Here is an 18689-nt window from a genome sequence, read left to right on the forward strand (position 1 = left end):
TTTGTTCTCTGCACAAAAGCTTCTTTTTCTCTGCCTGAAGATAACACCTGCTGTGAAACGACCATAGGTAAGCAGGGAGTATCTTTGGTCCGCTAGATTTTATTTTTTTTTCATTGGTTAACTTGGGATAGAAGTTTTAGTGTCTTTGTCATCAGGTATTTCTTAGAAGCAAGTAGAAAATAATAATGGAATGTCTTGATGTTTTGTCAGGCACCGGTCAAGAATATTCATCATTTAGTATCATAAAATAACTGATTAAATTAAATTGTTTTGTATTTACCTACATTTTTAAAGATACATTAGCTGAACCTGCGCTCTCTACACAGCGCATCATTCGCATATGAGCATAAATATCCTTCTCATTTCTCACATCTGTACATGTCCCTTTACAGACAAGTGAAAGAGGTCTTGAAAAAAATCGGCAAGGCGTATCATAAAGGGAAGATTTTATCGATTATTTTTTTTCTCAATATCTCGCACCGTTTGCAAGATTTGAGCCTATCTCCGGTTGGAGTTTTTAATTCATGTATGACCAGTGTTTTCTTTCTTCTTGCATGCAGTATGCAATAAGCAAATACATTACATACACAATTAATTATAATGACAGTTATATATGATCATTGGGCAGAACACTCCAAAAATCATCTTACAATGGAGAAATGGTTATCCTTCCTTTTTCATTATTATTTGGCTATGAAACAAACGCCTGAGGCATATGCAACCCCTATATACAACAGTGTGGTGTTGGAATGTATAACGCACAGGATATGATGCTTTAGTTTTTTTTTAATTTCAACGCTTCCAGTGTACCCTAAAAATGTAATAAAGAAATAATGGCCATGTTTTTTAAATATTCAATTAGAACTGGGCAATCTACGCTAAATTTCCATTCGATCAGTGAAAACGTCATCTTTCTAGAGCCTGTAGTTTCCGAGATCTCGTTGTCGAAAGGATTGACCACAAACATATAAACGTCCACAAAATATAGTTTAAAAGAACTTGGAAGATGGAAGCACAATTCACGTGCATTGATTTTAGAGAAGGCTCATTAAAATAAAAAGGCTTTGAACAATAATTTTATATCATAAATTTTATGAAAAAGATCTGATTAACTCATTTGTTTAAAGTACTCGTACTTAAAATGTTTGTCTCTGTTTTTAAACGTGAAATCACACATAACCGTAAGTGAAAGATTTGAAAGCCAAAGTTATATTTGGTCTAGGAATCAATTCGTGCGGGTGGACAAGAGATGGCGCAACGAACGGAGCGTCCCACAGTTCCGTGTATCCACACATGTGTTGCAAACCCCTGTCATCGCGTATCGTTCGTAGTATAGGGCAGTGGATTAAAGCGTCAACAACACCAGTTTGTAGTTAAGGGAACATGGCGCAATTTGTGCCTGATAAAGTGTTTTTGCGGGGTGTCCTGCTGCATTACTTTAACATGCAGAAAAGTGCGACTGAAAGTCATCGTATTTTGGTGGAAGTGTATGGTGACCATGCTCTAGCTGAGCGAACGTGTCAGAAGTGGTTTGCACGGTTTAGAAGTGGTGATTTCGGCTTGGCAGACCAAGAGCGAGCTGGACAGCCAAAAAAAATTTCAAGACGAAGAATTGACAGCATTGCTCGAGCAGGATTCGTGTCAAACGCAGGAACAACTTGCAGCAGCATTAGGCGTTGATCAAACAACAGTCTCCAAACGCTTGAAAGCCATGGGAATGATTCAAAAGATGTCACATTGGGTTCCACATGAATTGAAAGACAGAGACGTTGAAAGACGAAAAACCATTTGCGAATTGCTGCTTCAACGACAGAGCAGAAAGGGGTTTCTGCATCGAATTATTACGGGTGATGAGAAGTGGATCCATTACGAGAACCCTAAACGAAAAAAGGCCTGGGTGAAACCAGGTGAACCAGGTCCATCACAACCAAAACGAGATATTCACTGTGCAAAGGTTATGCTGTGCATATGGTGGGATATGAAAGGTGTGGTGTACTATGAGCTGCTGCAACCGGGTGAAACTATGAATGGAGAACGTTATCGACGACAATTAATGCGTTTGAAGCAAGCTCTGGCCAGAACACGACCAGAATGAAAGAACAGACATGATAAACTTATTGTTCAACATGATAACGCTCGCCCACATGTCGCAAAACCGGTCAAAACCTATTTAGAAAATGTCGGATGGGAAGTTTTACCCCACCCGCCGTATTCACCAGACGTTGCTCCTTCGGACTACTACTTGTTCGATTGCATGAACAACGATTTGATTGGACAGCGGTTTACTTCCTCAGAAGATATCGAAACATGGGTCTCTGACTGGATCGCTTCCAAGGATGAGGACTTCTTTCGCCACGGAATCCGTACATTGCCTGACAGATGGGCGAAAGTGGTGGCTAGCGATGAACAATATTTTTCTTAAGGTATTTATGTATTTTGTGTTTGTACTACAGCTTCAATGTGTGCGTACCAACCGCACGAATTAATTCCTAGACCAAATAGGTTGGAGCTCGGGCGCTTTCAATTGCTATTGTAGCATTTTAATAGATATATTACCGCCAAAATTGGTTTGAATATTTTCCTTTGTCCCTTTAACTATAGTTGTCTCTTGTGATTTCGGTTGCCATTAATAGAGATTTTGTAGGGCTAGCAGTTAACCATAAAAGAATTGCAGCCCTCCCCCGCCCTCGGCCGAGGGGAGCCCATCTCTCCAACTACTTGGGCGCAATTTCCCCCCGAATATACTATTCGCCCCCAAACAGAGCGCTTAAATTCTTAGCGAGATTCCCCCTACCCAATGATTTTCCATACTGGTTTGCATGTCGAATACATTGCAGGCTACATCACTTAGTAGCCCTTGTCCATTCTTTCTAAACAAGATCAGTCTATACAGTATTTTCTTCCACCTTCCGTCATAATTTTATCCTTTCAAGCCACAGAGAATACATTCATTCATTTTCACAGTTGCCATTCTTAAAAGGAAAATTATTGTATAATTAAAAGTGCGATTCTGTCATTTTGAAAGAAAATACCCCACCAAAAAATATCTAACGGATGCAACCAATGCCCTAAAACCAGCCTGTGGGCACCCCTGCCTGCTCCAAATAGAAAATAGAAATTAAATATTTTCTCGGCGAGTATTATTACATCTTGATAAGTAATAATCAGTTGTTTCAGTTGTTCGAAATTGGCTACATGATAACTTCTCTGACAGGCGAATAGGAAGAAAAGGATCCATTGAATGGCCCGCCAGATTATCAGATTGATTTTTTTTTTTTTTTTTTTTAATTGGGACATTTTAAATCGGTTCTCTGTAAGACACTGCCAACAAGTTTAGAGGACTCAGAAATAGAACAAACACTGAGTGCCAGGTTATCACTAGACAGACATTCGAAAACATAATGGGTGGATTTGAAAACAGATTGTACGGACAAAAATAGTGAACATTTTCAACAAATATTATGAGATAACGGTATTCTCGATAACAAATTGTTGAAAAACGCTTATGACATAATTCGTTGGGCATTAATAGGTTTAGTCGCTTTGTTGCTCGGAACTGAACCGTTTGAACAAATTGTTGGAGTATTTCGTAATACGTTACTCGCATTAATCATGTGTAATGATTAATAGTACCAATAGGGGAATTTAATAAGATGAAACGATTTTTACGCACAACATTCGTATTTCGTACCATTACTAGAGACCACGCTTTGATGTAAAGGTTTTCTTTGCCAAAATGTTGCTTTTTTTCTGTGCTCTTCAATTTGAGAGTATTTCTGTGCTCTTCAATTACAAGACATTTCTTCCCATTTAAGTTTTACAGATGGTAAGAGAGGAGGAAGTGCTGGAAGGTTTCCGCGTATCACCAACAGCACAGGAATACTTTCCCCTACATGCCTATAATGTTCTACGCTAATAGAAGCCGTTCGATTTAAATATTTTCTTTAGTGTCATAAGACATGCAACACAAAAATACTTTCTCCTACACTCTTACATGTTTTTCGCAAACAGAATATTCATATCTTTTGTGGTTTAGCAGTAACCAAATTGGCAACTCAGAAATTTATGAAATAGAAAATGGGGGCGGGGTGAACGTGAAAAGTACACGTTTGAGTGAAAGTATGGTCAGGAACAGAGATAAAGAATAGTGAATAGGGAACGACCTATGGTCTGTATACAAATATATAGCTGTTGGACTATATTCTCTTAGTATACTTTTTATAATGAACTATATTAGGTGACATATTGCAGGAACTATTCAATCCGTATGTTTAAAAAATAAATAAATAAAATAAGAGAATGAAACCCTTGTCTTCTCCACTACAGAAATTTCATTGTTTGGTAGTGTTTCCTCTCATATCTTTCTATGCAACTTCTTTTAACTTTTTTTTCTCCACATAATACGATATTTAGTCTTTAAATGTAAAATCATGTAAGAGGTACTCCCACCTTTAACTAAAACAAGAATTTTGCCGATGTTCAATAAACATTAGGCTACGTTTTTTCCTTCAACTCTCTTGAAATGTTTCCGTTCAGAAGACTTCAACATTAATACAACTAGGAATTATATATATTAGTTTCACTTCAAATATTTATTTTTTCGAAGTGCTGACGCCTCGACAATAAGTTATAAATCAGTACTTTTTCCATTACCTTGAAACTTCATAACCAATTCTCTTTTCAGATTGTTTTATCTTTTATATTGTTTACAAAAAGTAGTGTTAAGAAGGAGGGTCCGGCAGAGAACACCTATATAAAATTCTAAATTAAAGCATAACTTCCTTTATTCTCACCAGCTTATCATTGCAGAACAAAATCTTTTTTCTTTTTTCTAGCACATTTGTATAGTATTTTAAAATCTTCTGTTATTCAATTTATCGATAAAGCATAAAACTCGATTTTTTTCTTTCCTACTTGATCATTTCTTCGGTATTCTCCCATGAGCACCGAAATTCTGAATAGGTGTGTTGTAGATTCGAGAATTAATATTTTGGCCACTGCAGAACTTTATTCGAAATATCGGAGGGTGGGAATTCCGGAATCTCGGAACTATAGTCAAGCATTGCGGAATATCTGAATTCTGAAGTCACAAGATTCCGAAATTTCTTTACCCCTGAATTGAAATGAAATGAAATCTTTGAGTTTTACGTCCCACAGTTATGCCGGTTAGGTTAAAGGAGACGGTGAGGATGAGTAATGAATGAAATGGTGGAATGAAGAAAGTGGGAGGAAACGGGAGAACCCCGAGAAAACCCACGCACACGGTGTTTGTTCACCACAAAGTTCACTTGGCGGGGGCTGAGATCAAACCCGGGACCCCAAGCACCAGAGGTGTTTACCCCTGAATTATGGACATTTCAAATTCCGGTATTGAAATCGCAATTTCGAGCACTATGCCTATGTATTCGTATATACAAGCATTTAAAACAAAAGTAAGTGACAAGGCCTGCTTTTGCATTAGGGAACAAGCAAGTAGTAGCTCGATATGAAATAGGTCGGTATAATTATTTGGCATATAGATCACGAATTACAGGTAACACGAATTATTCTTTCCATTATAATAAGTTATTGATAACTCTGTTGAATTTCAATTCAACTTCATACCACTTAGCGTATTTTCATATATATTTATTGAATTATTTTTAAATGTGTGCATAATTACATGCACATTATGGATTTTTAGTACACAGTATCAGTTATTCAAAGACAAGAAATATCTGCCGCAGCAAAACGAAACAATGAAATTAAATAAAGTTCTATCTATAGGCCAAAAGTTTCGATCATCAGTTAACCGAATACATTTAATTAAACCACCCGCGTTTGGCAACACCGCCGACCGAATACACAAGGTTCCACAACAAACAAATGGATGATTGAGTATAATACTATTTTATCATGTGCTACTGCAGATTAAAAAGTCGTTCCGCTGGACGAAGTAATAATATGAGTATTTATAATTTATCTTTTCTATCTTTCTCTCTTTTTCAATTTAGTTTCAGTTTTTTACTTTTACTTTAATCGATCAAATACTTTTATTAGATTAACAGAATTATAAAGTAATAAATAAATTTACAAGTCAATTCTTTTCCGGAATAACGCAAAATCCACTTGTGAAAAAATGAAATGAAATATTTGAGTTTTATGTCTCACGGTTATGCCGGCTAGGCTACTGGAGACGGTGGTGATGAGAAATGAATGGAATGGTGGAATACATAAAGTGGGAGGAAACGGGAGAACCCCGAGGAAACCCATGCACACGGTGTTGGTCCACCACAAAGTTCATTTTGCGGGAGCAGGATTTGAACCCGACTCCATGCACAAGGTGAACGCTCTACCACTGAGCCACCGCGGTCCCACAAAATCCACTTGTATTTCCCGATGTTTCCAATTTGATTCCCACTGTTCATGTTACTTCAATGTTTCATGGAATTCGCTCAACTACCAAGACTTTTTCTGTACGCTGAATTCCTTAAACTTCCAAGACATTTCATTGAATCATCACTGTATATTGCGAGCGGTGATTATAATTAGAAACAACTATAAACAAAAAGTTTAGTACTCACTACCAAATGTTCATCTAAGAAGTATTTTCGGGCTATTTTCGGATTTTACCGAATTATCTAAATTTTCCAAATTTGAAGATTAGAGGTCTGTAATGAATTGTCATCAATTCTTTTGACTTTTCAGGAGTATGGCATTTCTGGATTTCTTACACTTTTCATAGTTCAATATCTTGTAAACTATTATTTTCCAATTAATTAAATTGTCAAAAGTAACTTTTCGTATACAGTTTGCAAATTACACATACACATCTTTTCTACAATATGGATTCTCTACCTTTATTTTAAACAAAAAAAAATCATCGCAAATTTATTCTAGTCTGCAAAAATGCGTTTTATTTTTCTTAAAATAGAATTATGTATACAGTATACTATATTACATCATAACCTATGCAGAAAAACTTTTCATCACGTAAGACTATCAGCGAAATGAATAATGTACAAAATTGTTGATATCAAAATTACTGTAAAACATATCACATTAAGGCAACATCAATATCATTTACACAAATTAATACGTAAGTTTACAGTCTTTCGCCTTGAACACATCAGTGCGCAAAATCACTCACAACTCTTGGGTCTGCCTTCTTACAAATGTGCTTCCGAAGTCACAACAGTAGTAGTAGTAGTAGCAATAGTAGCAGTAGTTAGTAGTAGTAGTAGTAGTAGAGTAGTAAACTGGAAATGTGCAATTTAATAATTTCCGTAATGTTTTAATCTGTAAATTCAAAAGGAAAGTAAGAATTATCAAATGGCACACAATATTAGGATTTACGAATTAATAATTAAATAAAATGAATACTTACTGTTATGGCAGTCTATCTGATTAGTTCTCGGCAAAAGGGTATACCCGCTCATACAATGGGTACTTTCTCTATAAATTCAGAGTGAATGGACCTATTTCAATAAAGTCTGCTGTTGTAACTTGGGAAAAGTAATAAAAAATATGTCTTTAAATACTTTAATCTGTTCCGAAGTTGGTTGATTATTTGGAGACTAACTCTATTTTTAGCACTGAGACTTGAAAAGATGTGCACTTCTACCTTAAGTAAATATACAAACTACATACACTTTCACCAGGAATTCAACCTGAGTTGCCCTCATGAATTTCCGCGTTACTGACAAAATAAATTGTACAGGCCGATACAAACAACTTTTGCTATTCACTGTACTTAACTTTTTAAAGCAACTTTTATATACGTACGCCATTACCTTTTTGCTAGCACTTAGGTTATAATAATACTGCTGATGCTGCGTTTGTTGAAGCGAGCGATCATTCCTCTGACTGATTTCAATTCTTATGCTTAAGTCGCGTATCTCGCGCACAATGCTCTATTAAAAAAAAAAAATCTGGACCTTTTTAATAAAATACTCAGGAAAAATTGTTACATAAAATTGTGGTTCCTTTAAATTGCAAACAATTAAGATAATTAGAAATCCCCCCACCCCCAAAAAAAACATATTCAAAGAAATTATAATTTTTTCTCTTTTACGAAAGTCATCACGGAATTTCATTTAAATCTTCGGTGGAGGATAAGGAGTTAAGGCCTCATATGTGATTGACTTCCATTGTAAGAGAAGAAATTATGTAAAAATCTCAATGAACCCACATAATACTGTGTTAAAATGGGAAAATGTTTACGGAAGTAATCATAAAACATATATAATTTTTAAACCTGGGAGATGAGGATTCGATTGATTTTAAATCAGCGTAGTGGGAATATTTAAGCCTCAAGAAGTACACATTATATTTCTAATAATTTTAGGAAAGATACCTTGGATCTTTTTTTTTTTTTTTTTTTTTTAATTGGAGAGGAGGAACGAGTAATCCATACCACATTTGGGGGCTGAATTCACCGCTCATTCTACACTCATTTTAATCCCAAGCACTGGCGAATATAAAAAGTCGTCAAAGAAAACACTCATAATACTACATGAAAACCGAATGAGTTTTATACGAGCTCGAACACCTTCTCCCCACCCCTCTTTAGATATACAAGGTGTGTTTCTTAAAGTGTTACGTTTTGACATTCGGCCGCTGTAGCGCTGTGGTCGGCACCCGGACATGTGCACTGTGTACCTACATCTGTTGACAAGTCACAGACGCTATTACGGAAGCATTCGACTGTGTTTACGTTTGTTTTGAGTAATTAAAATGCCTCCGCTGATTGAGAATCCCGCCGACTGTAAAATATGCACTGTGCTTTGTTTTCTTAGTGCTAAAGGAGTCAAAGCGGCTGAAATTCATCGCCAGATTAGTGAAGTGTATGGAGAAAACATTATGAGCGATGGAATGGTACGGAAGTGGGCTATCCCGTTAAAGACGGCCGCACAAATATTCATGATGAGGAAGAAGTGGGCGACCCTCTGTCACCACTGAAGACTTGGTGCAGGAAGTTGACGAAAACGTGAAACGAACACAAAGTACGATTTCGTTATCATCTGTTAAGTGACTACCACAGATTTCTGTATTTGAAGAAGCATCTGGGTGGTCAGCGCCATGATGACAATGAAGTCAAGACGGTCGTGTTGCAGTGGTTGTCAAGTCAGGCGGCAGACTTCTGTGAAAATGGTATTCCAAAGCTTGTGGTACAATACGATAAATGCTTTAATATTGGTGAAAATTATGTAGAAACGTAGATTAAGGTGAAAGCCTTCATGTAATAATAAAATTGTTAAGAGATGTATACTTATTATTATTATTATTATTATTATTTCAAATCTGTACTTACTTAAAAATAAGCCTAGTATATATATATATATATATAGATAGATAGATAGATATATAACAAAGGGTGTTCATGAACTATACCGACAAACAACTGTAAGAGGGGATTCTTCACACCAAAATAAAAGAAAAAGTTAATATGGATCTGTGGGAAAAAAGCGCATGGTTTCATGGCTAGGACTGTCCAAAATCGTCGAAAAGCTAAATTTCAACACGCACTATTTCTAATTCGAGAAGCCGTAAAGTGGCAGTTCATATTAATGTAACTGAAGTTATACATACGCAATTTAAAAAATGCATATTTCATCAATATGAAATAGAAATGAAAAAAATGAAATCTTTGGGTTTTACGTCCCACGCTTATGCCGGTTAGGCTAAAGGAGACGGTGATGATGAGTAATGAATGAAATGGTGGAATGAAGAAAGTGGGAGGAAACGGGAGAACCCCGACGAAACCCACGCACACGGTGTTTGTCCACCACAAAGTTCACTTGGCTGGGGCTGAGATCGAACCCGGGACCCCAAGCACCAGAGGTGAACGCTCTACCACTGAGCTACCGCGGCCCCTCAATATGAAATAGATAAGCAAAGGATTCTCTACAGGTATAATTCCCAGACATGCTCTCAAGGGAATTCTCAGCTATGCCTTGACTTCAAGATGGGACCAAAGTAGGCCACGGCAAGCCTTGACAACAGTGGACACAAAATGCTTCGACGGAAAGTCGGAAGTGTTAAGGTGCGTACGCACTTGTAACATTTTGCCCGCACAGAACAACGAATATCACATGTGCGCGTGACGTGTTCGGTCAATTAGGAGCTCTCCGCACAGAACAACGTAACAAATTTTGTTACGATGTTATGCTACGAATGTTTTCCGAGTGGAGTCGGTTTTTCCTCGACACATCAAAGGAATGTTACGTGCTAGTGTGGACGCCCTCCGTAAATTGTGCGCGCACGTCAACCCACACAGACAGTCTTTTCAGTGTCGAGCCACGGAGTGGTCGCGAGAAGCAGCAATTGAGTTGATCGAGTGTTATAAACAGAAAACTAGAACCGATAGCAAACAAGAATCACTGTAGATAGGTCGATTCGCAAACACTTGCTTTATCGACCATCGCGCTGGTGCTTTTCGGTTTTTGAGGTGAATGAAGATGTAGCTAGCAGCAGCCAACTGCACAGAGTCAGATCTTATCTCCTACTGACTCGAATAATTGAGCGCGAGCCCGGGTGAGCCCGAGCCCAATGAAATAAGTGAGCGCGAGGCCAAGTGAGTGCGAGCCCAGTTGAGAGAAATGAGCGCGAGCCCCAGTGAGCGCGAACCCAATCGAGAGAAGTGAGTGTGAGCCCAGTTAAGAGAAATGATCGCGAGCTAAGCTGAGAGAAATGAGCCCAGTCAAGAGAGATGAGCGCGAACCCGAGTGAGTGCGAGCTTAGTTGAGAGAAGTGATTACGAGCCCAGCTGAGACAAGTGAGCACAAGCCCGAGTGAGTGCGAGCCCAGTCAAGAGAGATGAGCGCCAGCCCGACTCCGAGTTCAGTTGAAAAAAGTGATCGCGAGCTCAAGTGAGCGCGACCCCAGTTCAGGGAAGTGAGTGCGAGCCCGAGTGAGCGAGAGCCCAGTTGAGAGAAATGAGCGCGAGCCCGAGTGAGTGCAAGCTCAGTTGAGGGAAGTGAGCGTGAGCACGAGCGAGCGAGAGCTCGCACTCACGTAGACTCATTTGGTTCAGAGCCAAAAAGATAGGAAAAGAATTCCATGTGCAGAATTGAAAAGTACGATTGAAACAACTTACAAAATGAAACAGCACATTCTTGAGGCCTGAGATGTCATTTTATTGTTCAAAGGACTTCAAACATCTTCGAAAAAAAAAAAGACTTTTTCATGGTTATTATGAGGGGATGGTATTTGTTTGAGGCAGGTATTTGCTTTTGTTGTTTTAGTAACAACTTCCATAATCCAAGGTTTTTCTTTTTTTTTTTTTTTTTTTTTTTTTTTTTTTTTTTTTAATTAAGATCATAGAGTACGCAAACTGCTTGACCATGCAAAGTAGGAAATTTATATACTAGCAACTAATGAAGCTATGGGCTCATTCCATGTCAAATTACCCTGAAAAAGTCCGACCGACCCACCGATTCAGATTTTAATGGAAATTCGTGTACTTGTTAACACTACTATGGTATGAAGACCTGTAAAATTTTTCTTACGAAATCCTAATAGTTCGTGAGAAATACGAGACCAAAGTTTCAGAATTTCAGGCATCCCGGTCGTTTTCGAGGCCATCTAATATTTCGTAGAGCTTAATACAAAAATTTATATCTTAGTATCTGAGCAATGTATCACTTGGAAATTTCTACCCGAAGTTTATATAAGTCTGTAGAGCTAATAAAAAAAACACCATCAAGATTACTGTACATTAAGGGTGAAAAATGTACACTTGCACTTCAAAATTGTTAATTTTTTCTGTAAATTTCTAATTTTATGTGATGCGCATTATCGTTGTGAGGCGCACCAATTACCTAGACGCTCCTTTTTTAAAATTGAACCTTAAGGTATGTTGTAAGAGACTGTAAAATAAAATTAGTGATTTTTTGAATGCTTCGGTTAGTAATTCTCGTCTAACCCTTCAAGGTCATGCGCCAGCTTTTCGTGTCATCTGTAAAGTGTTACTGCCATTGACGCAAGCAAGGTATTGGCACATCATTGCTCGATTCACTCACACAGGTCTCAAGTAATTACGTGTTGTTTGTGTTGAAGTGTGTGGGGGTTCAGAGAAGCGGGATAACTAGGTTATAGTGCATCTCACTCTTAGATTGCAGTACAGAGTAAATGGAGTGCGTTGTTGTCACATTTATTCCGCCGTATGTTTTCTTCTGAAGAAAGAACAAGAAAGACAAAAAGAGTGACAGAGTCTATAAATAAAGCTTTCCTTAAATTCATATATTTTGAGCCCTTTTGTCATTTCATTGTCAAATTCACTTGGAACGGCTAATTGGAGGGTATGAAACATCAATCTAATAACTGCGTGCTAGAGATTTCCTTTTATGATGGTTTATAAATCGTTGCAATAAAATTTCGGTAAGAGCAATAAGAAATCGAAAGAACTTATGAAACGAATAGAAAACATATGATTGAAATAAATGACATACTAAACAGTTTCACACAGAAATTTCCTGTAACAATTGTGTGGCAAACTAAGGAATAGTAATGGGTAAAATACTGCTACTAAAGTTGGATAAGAGTGAAAACTGGAGTAGTGTGATAGTGATACATATCTAGAAAATATGACGTACGAAAACACTCATTCGTCTGTATTGCGAAAACGCAAAATATCCGCAAATCCAATTCCGTTTGCCAAATAAAAGTTACATCGTAAAGTATACTGTGAAGGCGGCTGCTTCCCACTTCCGATGGTTTAGATTCGATTTTATCCGCGGAACAACAGTATGATATTTAATAAATACCAGGAGGTCTAAATGAAACATCGCACTATAATAGAAATTATAAATGCATTTGTGAATATTAACGAAAGATTTGTAATTATAAAATAAAAGGAGAAAAGACGCATCCTAAATACCTATTAATCACTTTCACCGCTTCCACTTAAACACTATTTGACCCCCTCTCCCACGCAGCCTACCAATTGAACGTCTTTTCCGCACTTCACTCTAAATGACGAACAATACCGTAAATACAATATTGTACACGACACATTAAATATTTTAAATATTTCAACAATCTACAAATGTAATGGTGATTAGGAACTGAATCGCCCTGGTTTCTATGCTTACTTCTGACACCTCAGACACTCAATATCAATCTGGAAACAGAAGAAGAATGAAAAGATATCCTATTGTATCTATTCTAAACAAACGCACAAATTGTGACTTTAAATCACGTTTAGTGACAGCCAACAAGGCACAGATAGTTAAGTGAAGAAACAAAACCACACAGAATAATCAAACCCTCCGAAAAAATATTTTGTTTCTCTCATGCTTCCTAAAGAAACATGGGGGGAAGAACAAAGAGCCTTTTCATTCTGCTTTATGAGCTCATGAAGTTGTTTGTTATGAACGTTATTTTTTAATTTTTTCATTTTCATCTACGTATCCACAGTAAATAAGAAAAGTGGAATTACAAGCGAAACCAACTTTTACTGTCAAAATGTCAGCATTCGTAAGGACATTAGAGACCACGTGCGAACTGTAAACGAATCAATTACAAAAGCTAATAACTTCTTATCACCAATGAGTGAGGAGTTTTATTATTAACAGATATTGGCCTGCTTTTTCCTCTTCCATAGATAGTGATCTGCTGAAGAAACAGTTGGTTTTCTTTGAGTGCCAACTGCATTTCTGTGATTTATGTTATTGCTAACTGAATTACTATCCTGATTCAAGTGTTCACTGTACTTACTATTCACCCGCGATTGAAATTTGTCTTTCTTGGAACAAAGAAAATAAAAACTATACGTCTGAATGTTAGTCTTTATATATATAAAGGGAAACGAGCGAAGTAAGTGAAACGTAAGATTGAGTGGAGTTGACGCAATGTTTCTCGCAAGTGTGGTCCACGATTCTATTTTGCGATCATGCTTCCGTTAAGCAGTAGATTCGTGCTCGCATAGTATCAACAGTGAATACTGATCGGTATAGCGTAACACTCTGCATCAGTAACTTTAAAACAAACATTATAAGGAAAATAGCATTGGGAAAATTTGTCACTGCCTTTCTTCTGGTCAGATGCGCGCGCTTTCGAAAGTTGACTCTTAACACAAAAAGTCATATCGACCTGCACTTCAACATTTTTTCTCGCTTTGCACCCCCATCTAACCTGAAAAATAAAAAAGGTTTGTCACTAGTCAACTTTTTAGATATTGCATTGCAATAGTGTACGCACTTTCTCTTAGATTTTACTTTTTATTTTAAAATTCGAAAAGTTTTTTTGAATGCAAACTTTTCCAACATTGACACCAAATATGATGTTAATCCCTGTATGTATTATGGTGCCATGTTTCATATTACACACATACATATTATGGTGTATGTGTCATGATGTTAAGTATGATGTTTCAACTTTGTATCTCTTATAGTTCCGAACTTATGATATATTTAACGCGACGTTAGAATTTGCCATTATTCAAATTCACTATTTCAATTTATTTCAATACTTAAAAATTCTTCTTGATATGAGAAAAACAGATTATTTGATAAAGAATACAATTTTCTACAATATTCTATCCATATCTAGTAAAAAAAAATATATATATATATATATATTTCTAAAATTCAGGCTGCTTGGCAACAATGGGCATAAGGAAAAGCATTGCCATTTACTCCTGTACTGCAATCTAAGGGTGAGACGCTCTATAGAAACATTCACTTTCGAAATTTTATTATTAATAAAAATAATTTTAAAAAACTGTTTGCCGAACTATAATATAATCAAAGTGAATTTAATGTTAAAATTAAATTAATTTTCCAAATCTACAGTCCATTATCTTTCACATGACGTAGAAATGAAGACTATATGACAGTCCGGGGGGAGGGGGAGTAGCGGATTATTTTTCGATTGGGAAGACGTACTTTCATAAACGTAATTTACAAATAGGAAGAACAGGACCAATACAAAGTACAGCTCAAAACTCAATTTCGTACTTCTTTTTATCAACATTTACGACAGTTACATTTTAGTCTTCAAAACGAAATAAAAATAATGATTGAACTTTTCCACTACATTAAATTGAAAATTTGTAACCAAAGAAATATGCTTAACTCCTTATGCATGAAATCAATTTCTTACCTTAAAATATGCCAATCACAGTGATTGGATTTCACTATTTGAGACTGAAGGAACTTGCTACTTCGTTTAAGCAAAACGCAGCCTGTATTGTTCCTCCACAAAATGAACCTCCTTATCTGAGAAATAATATACTCTCCCAGTACCTTTAGTAAAGGGGGCGCACACAGAACAAATAATATTGGATATCGGAACATGGCACATGTCGTCTTTTCCTGCAGAAGGCCAGTAAAAGGATGGGGCCGGTCCAAAAGGGTGCATAAAGTTGACTTCAACATCATTTTCCTCTTCATCTTTACCTAACGCTAACCCAAAAAAACCAATGGTTATCGTAAACACATGCAAGATACGAATTAGTGATGATGTCCGCGATGTTCATTCGAGAAGATGTCTTTTCTTCAGTAAAATGAAAAATGAAACTGAAATCTGGATCAGCACTGATTCGCTTTGTCCCAATCGAGGTTTGGCTTAGAGGAGAGAACTGATGATATGATTGTGTTCCAGGAATTTATTTTATTTATTTTTATTTTTTTATTTTTATTTATTTATTTTTTTTTTTTTTCACCAGAAAAACGATTTTGTAGTTTTTGCGTGTATCTATGAGAGTTCCTTTTTTCAGCAAGCTGAAATTTATATGTTCAATGCGAGATCTACAGAAGGTAAAAACTTTTTCTGGCGTATTTAAAAAATCAGTACATATTTGAAGGCTTTCTTTAGTACGCAGACGTTTAATGGTCCCAATACCATCATATGGGGATTTACCATGGCTTGTAGCAAAAAATGACCATGATGCACTTAAGGAGAAATCCTCATAATGGTAACACAAGTTCATTAAGTTTTTACAATTCTTGTACTGCGCAGCACATCCATTACTAAAGTAATTTACATTTTTGACATATGGAAATTGCTCTTTCAGAAAAGAAGTTATCTGTTTCTGAGTATCATAAAAAAATGCGACATCGTGTGACAAGTCATCTGATATCATACACAAACTAGAAACAGTCAGGTCTGCAGATCCAGGAAGACGTGTATATAGTACTGCTGGGTGTAGGGTACAGGAATCAGTAGACCAGTGATACCCTTGAACTTCGTCTTGAATTATGTAGGAATAATTTTCACTGAAGTCCATCAGAACGACGGCTGTCTCTGACTCAAGGTTTTTCTTTCTGTCCTTTAAGAAATGTGACTGTGCTTTGGAAATAAATTAATGTGGCACAAGCTTTTCAAGCTTTCGTATCAAAATTGTCATATACTCGTCCAATGTGACAGTACTTTTCACCAATTCTGTTTTGTCTGTTGATACCCACTGGTAATATGTTACTTCCTTCCCAGGATCAAAATCCTCGAATTTTGCAACCAGAAGATGTCTCAAATTTTCACTCGAGGGACACTCGGAACTAGCCGTTTTGGCTGCACACTCTTTATATACCCAATGTTAAATGAAAATGCAACATTGCCATTTACCTGGACCCACAACATAAGTGAATCAAGTTACTGTCGTTTACGCTAACGTGTCGATGGCCAGCCCCACATTTAAAACATGACCCCTATTCACCATACTCTTACAAAATTGATCCACCTCCCCAGCCCCTCTATTAATGGCAACGTTGCATTTTCGTAGAGTGCAAAGCCCAAACGGCCAGTTCGATTTTTAAAAAATCCTTCACTTTAGATTGAAAACATCATATTTGAAAACTGTTTTTCCTCTTACATTTTGCTGTAACTATGATAATAACAGTTACCCTATGTCAGGGGACTTTTGAGACACCCTGTATATTTAACAACTACGAACGTAAGATCTTTGACACTATAGATACATATATCAACAAATATATTAAATAAATGTATACTCTTCAAGTCATACAAAACTTTGCATTATGACTAAAAGCTTGTACGGTTAGGTTAAGTTTGGTTGGCAGGACTTTTATCTGACGCTGGCTTCCCCTTGACTGTTATATAACCTTCATTTCTACTTTATTTGAAAGATAATGGACTGTAGATTTGGAAAATTAATTCAATTTTAACATTAAATTCACTTTGATTATATTAATAGTTCGGCAAACAGAAAAATAAAACTATAAAATTTCGAGAATGAATGTTTCTAGCCTGGTTATCCTGCTTCTCTGAACACCCATACATTTCAACACAAACAACACGTATACTTAGTGATTACTTGAGACCTGTGAGTGAATCGAGCAATAATGTGCCAATACCTTGCTTGCATCAATGGCAATAACACTTTACAGATGACACGAAAAGCTGGCGCGTTGGCCTTGAAGGGTTAAACGAGAATTACTAACCGAAGCATTCAAAAAACCACTAATTTTATTTTACAGTCTCTTACAACATACCTTAAGGTTCAATTTAAAAAAAAAGAAAAAGAGCGGCAACGTAATTGGTCCGCCTCACAACGATAATGCGCATTACGTAAAATTAGAAATTTACAGAAAAATTAACTATTTTGAAGTGCAGATACTGAGATATGAATTTTTGTATCAAGCTCTACGAAATATTAGATGGCCTCGAGAACGCCTGCGATGCCTGAAATTCTGAAACTTTGGTCTCGTATTTCTCACAAACTATTAGGATTTCGAAAGAAAAATTTTACAGGTCTTCATACTTTAGTAGTGTTAACAAGTACACAAAGTTTCATTGAAATCTGAATTGGTGGGTGACATGGCCTGGGTGATTTGACGTGGTATGACCCTGTGGCTTCATAGAAAAGCCGAGCGAAATATGTATTATCTAATTGTAGCTTCTTTAAATCAAAATAAACAAGAGTAGCTCTTAAAAATGTTGAATACCTGCACTATCATGGTTCATGGGAAATTTAACTACTGTATTAGGTAATTTTAATATTTATAAATAAAAACTAAGACAAAATTACATTTATACACTGGCGCAAATCCCGGGGAGGTGAAGTGGGACATGTCCCCATCAATCTTAGAACTGTCCCCCCAATAATCCGATTTGAAAAGTGCTTTTTGGGGATAAGTGTGATGATTTGTGTCCGACTGCCACAAAAGAAAGTGAAATGATTTCTCTTGGCTTTTCCATTTCACCTTAATGATGTAAAGATTTGAAACTCATTACATTAAATTTGCCATTAGTTAGTTACTCTATTTTCAACTATTTGTTTAATTCCTGTAACGATTACTATAATGCTATTGAGATCACCATCATATTGTTGTCATACATAATTGATTTTCTTTCTTCATAGTTTCGGGGAAGTCATTATTTGTATTATTATAAAACAAATGTAATAAAATTTTAACGTGGATCACTGTGGATGCCTTAATAGAAACATATCAATTATAAATACGGATATATTCAGATTCCAGAATGTGTTCACGGCACTGATAAGTACCACTACTTCATCTAGATCGCCTGATATATAATATAACAGAGAAATTAAATTCATCTACTGTAATATGAGTCTCATCTCTTCCCCTTCCCCCCATTCCCAGAATAAGCCTCAAATCTGCCCGCCTTCCAATGTTGAGGAAAACTGTGCTCCCTTCATTTTCCACTGAGCATTGTTTTTCAACTTCATAAATATTTTGAACATCGCTATAAAAAAAATATTATGGGAACATTCTTACCCGTCG

General features: G+C 36.5%; 1 protein-coding gene across 3 annotated transcripts in view; it reads right to left on the reverse strand.

Annotated features, from left to right (window-relative positions):
* Nucleotides 1-6869: 6869 nt before the first annotated feature.
* Nucleotides 6870-18689, reverse strand: part of wcd (U3 small nucleolar RNA-associated protein 18 homolog wicked) — a 108121-nt gene continuing 96301 nt past the window's right edge. For all 3 annotated transcript variants that reach the window (XM_081728594.1, XM_081728593.1, XM_081728592.1), the window contains one exon: nt 6870-7278. In XM_081728594.1, coding sequence (XP_081584720.1) covers nt 7254-7278 — 25 coding nt within the window. In that variant the 3' untranslated portion in view covers nt 6870-7253. The remainder of the gene's footprint in view (nt 7279-18689) is intronic.

This window comes from Thermobia domestica, chromosome 10 (genome assembly GCF_964235325.1).
Source record: "Thermobia domestica chromosome 10, izTheDome1.hap1.1, whole genome shotgun sequence".
Taxonomy (NCBI): Eukaryota; Metazoa; Arthropoda; class Insecta; order Zygentoma; family Lepismatidae; genus Thermobia; species Thermobia domestica.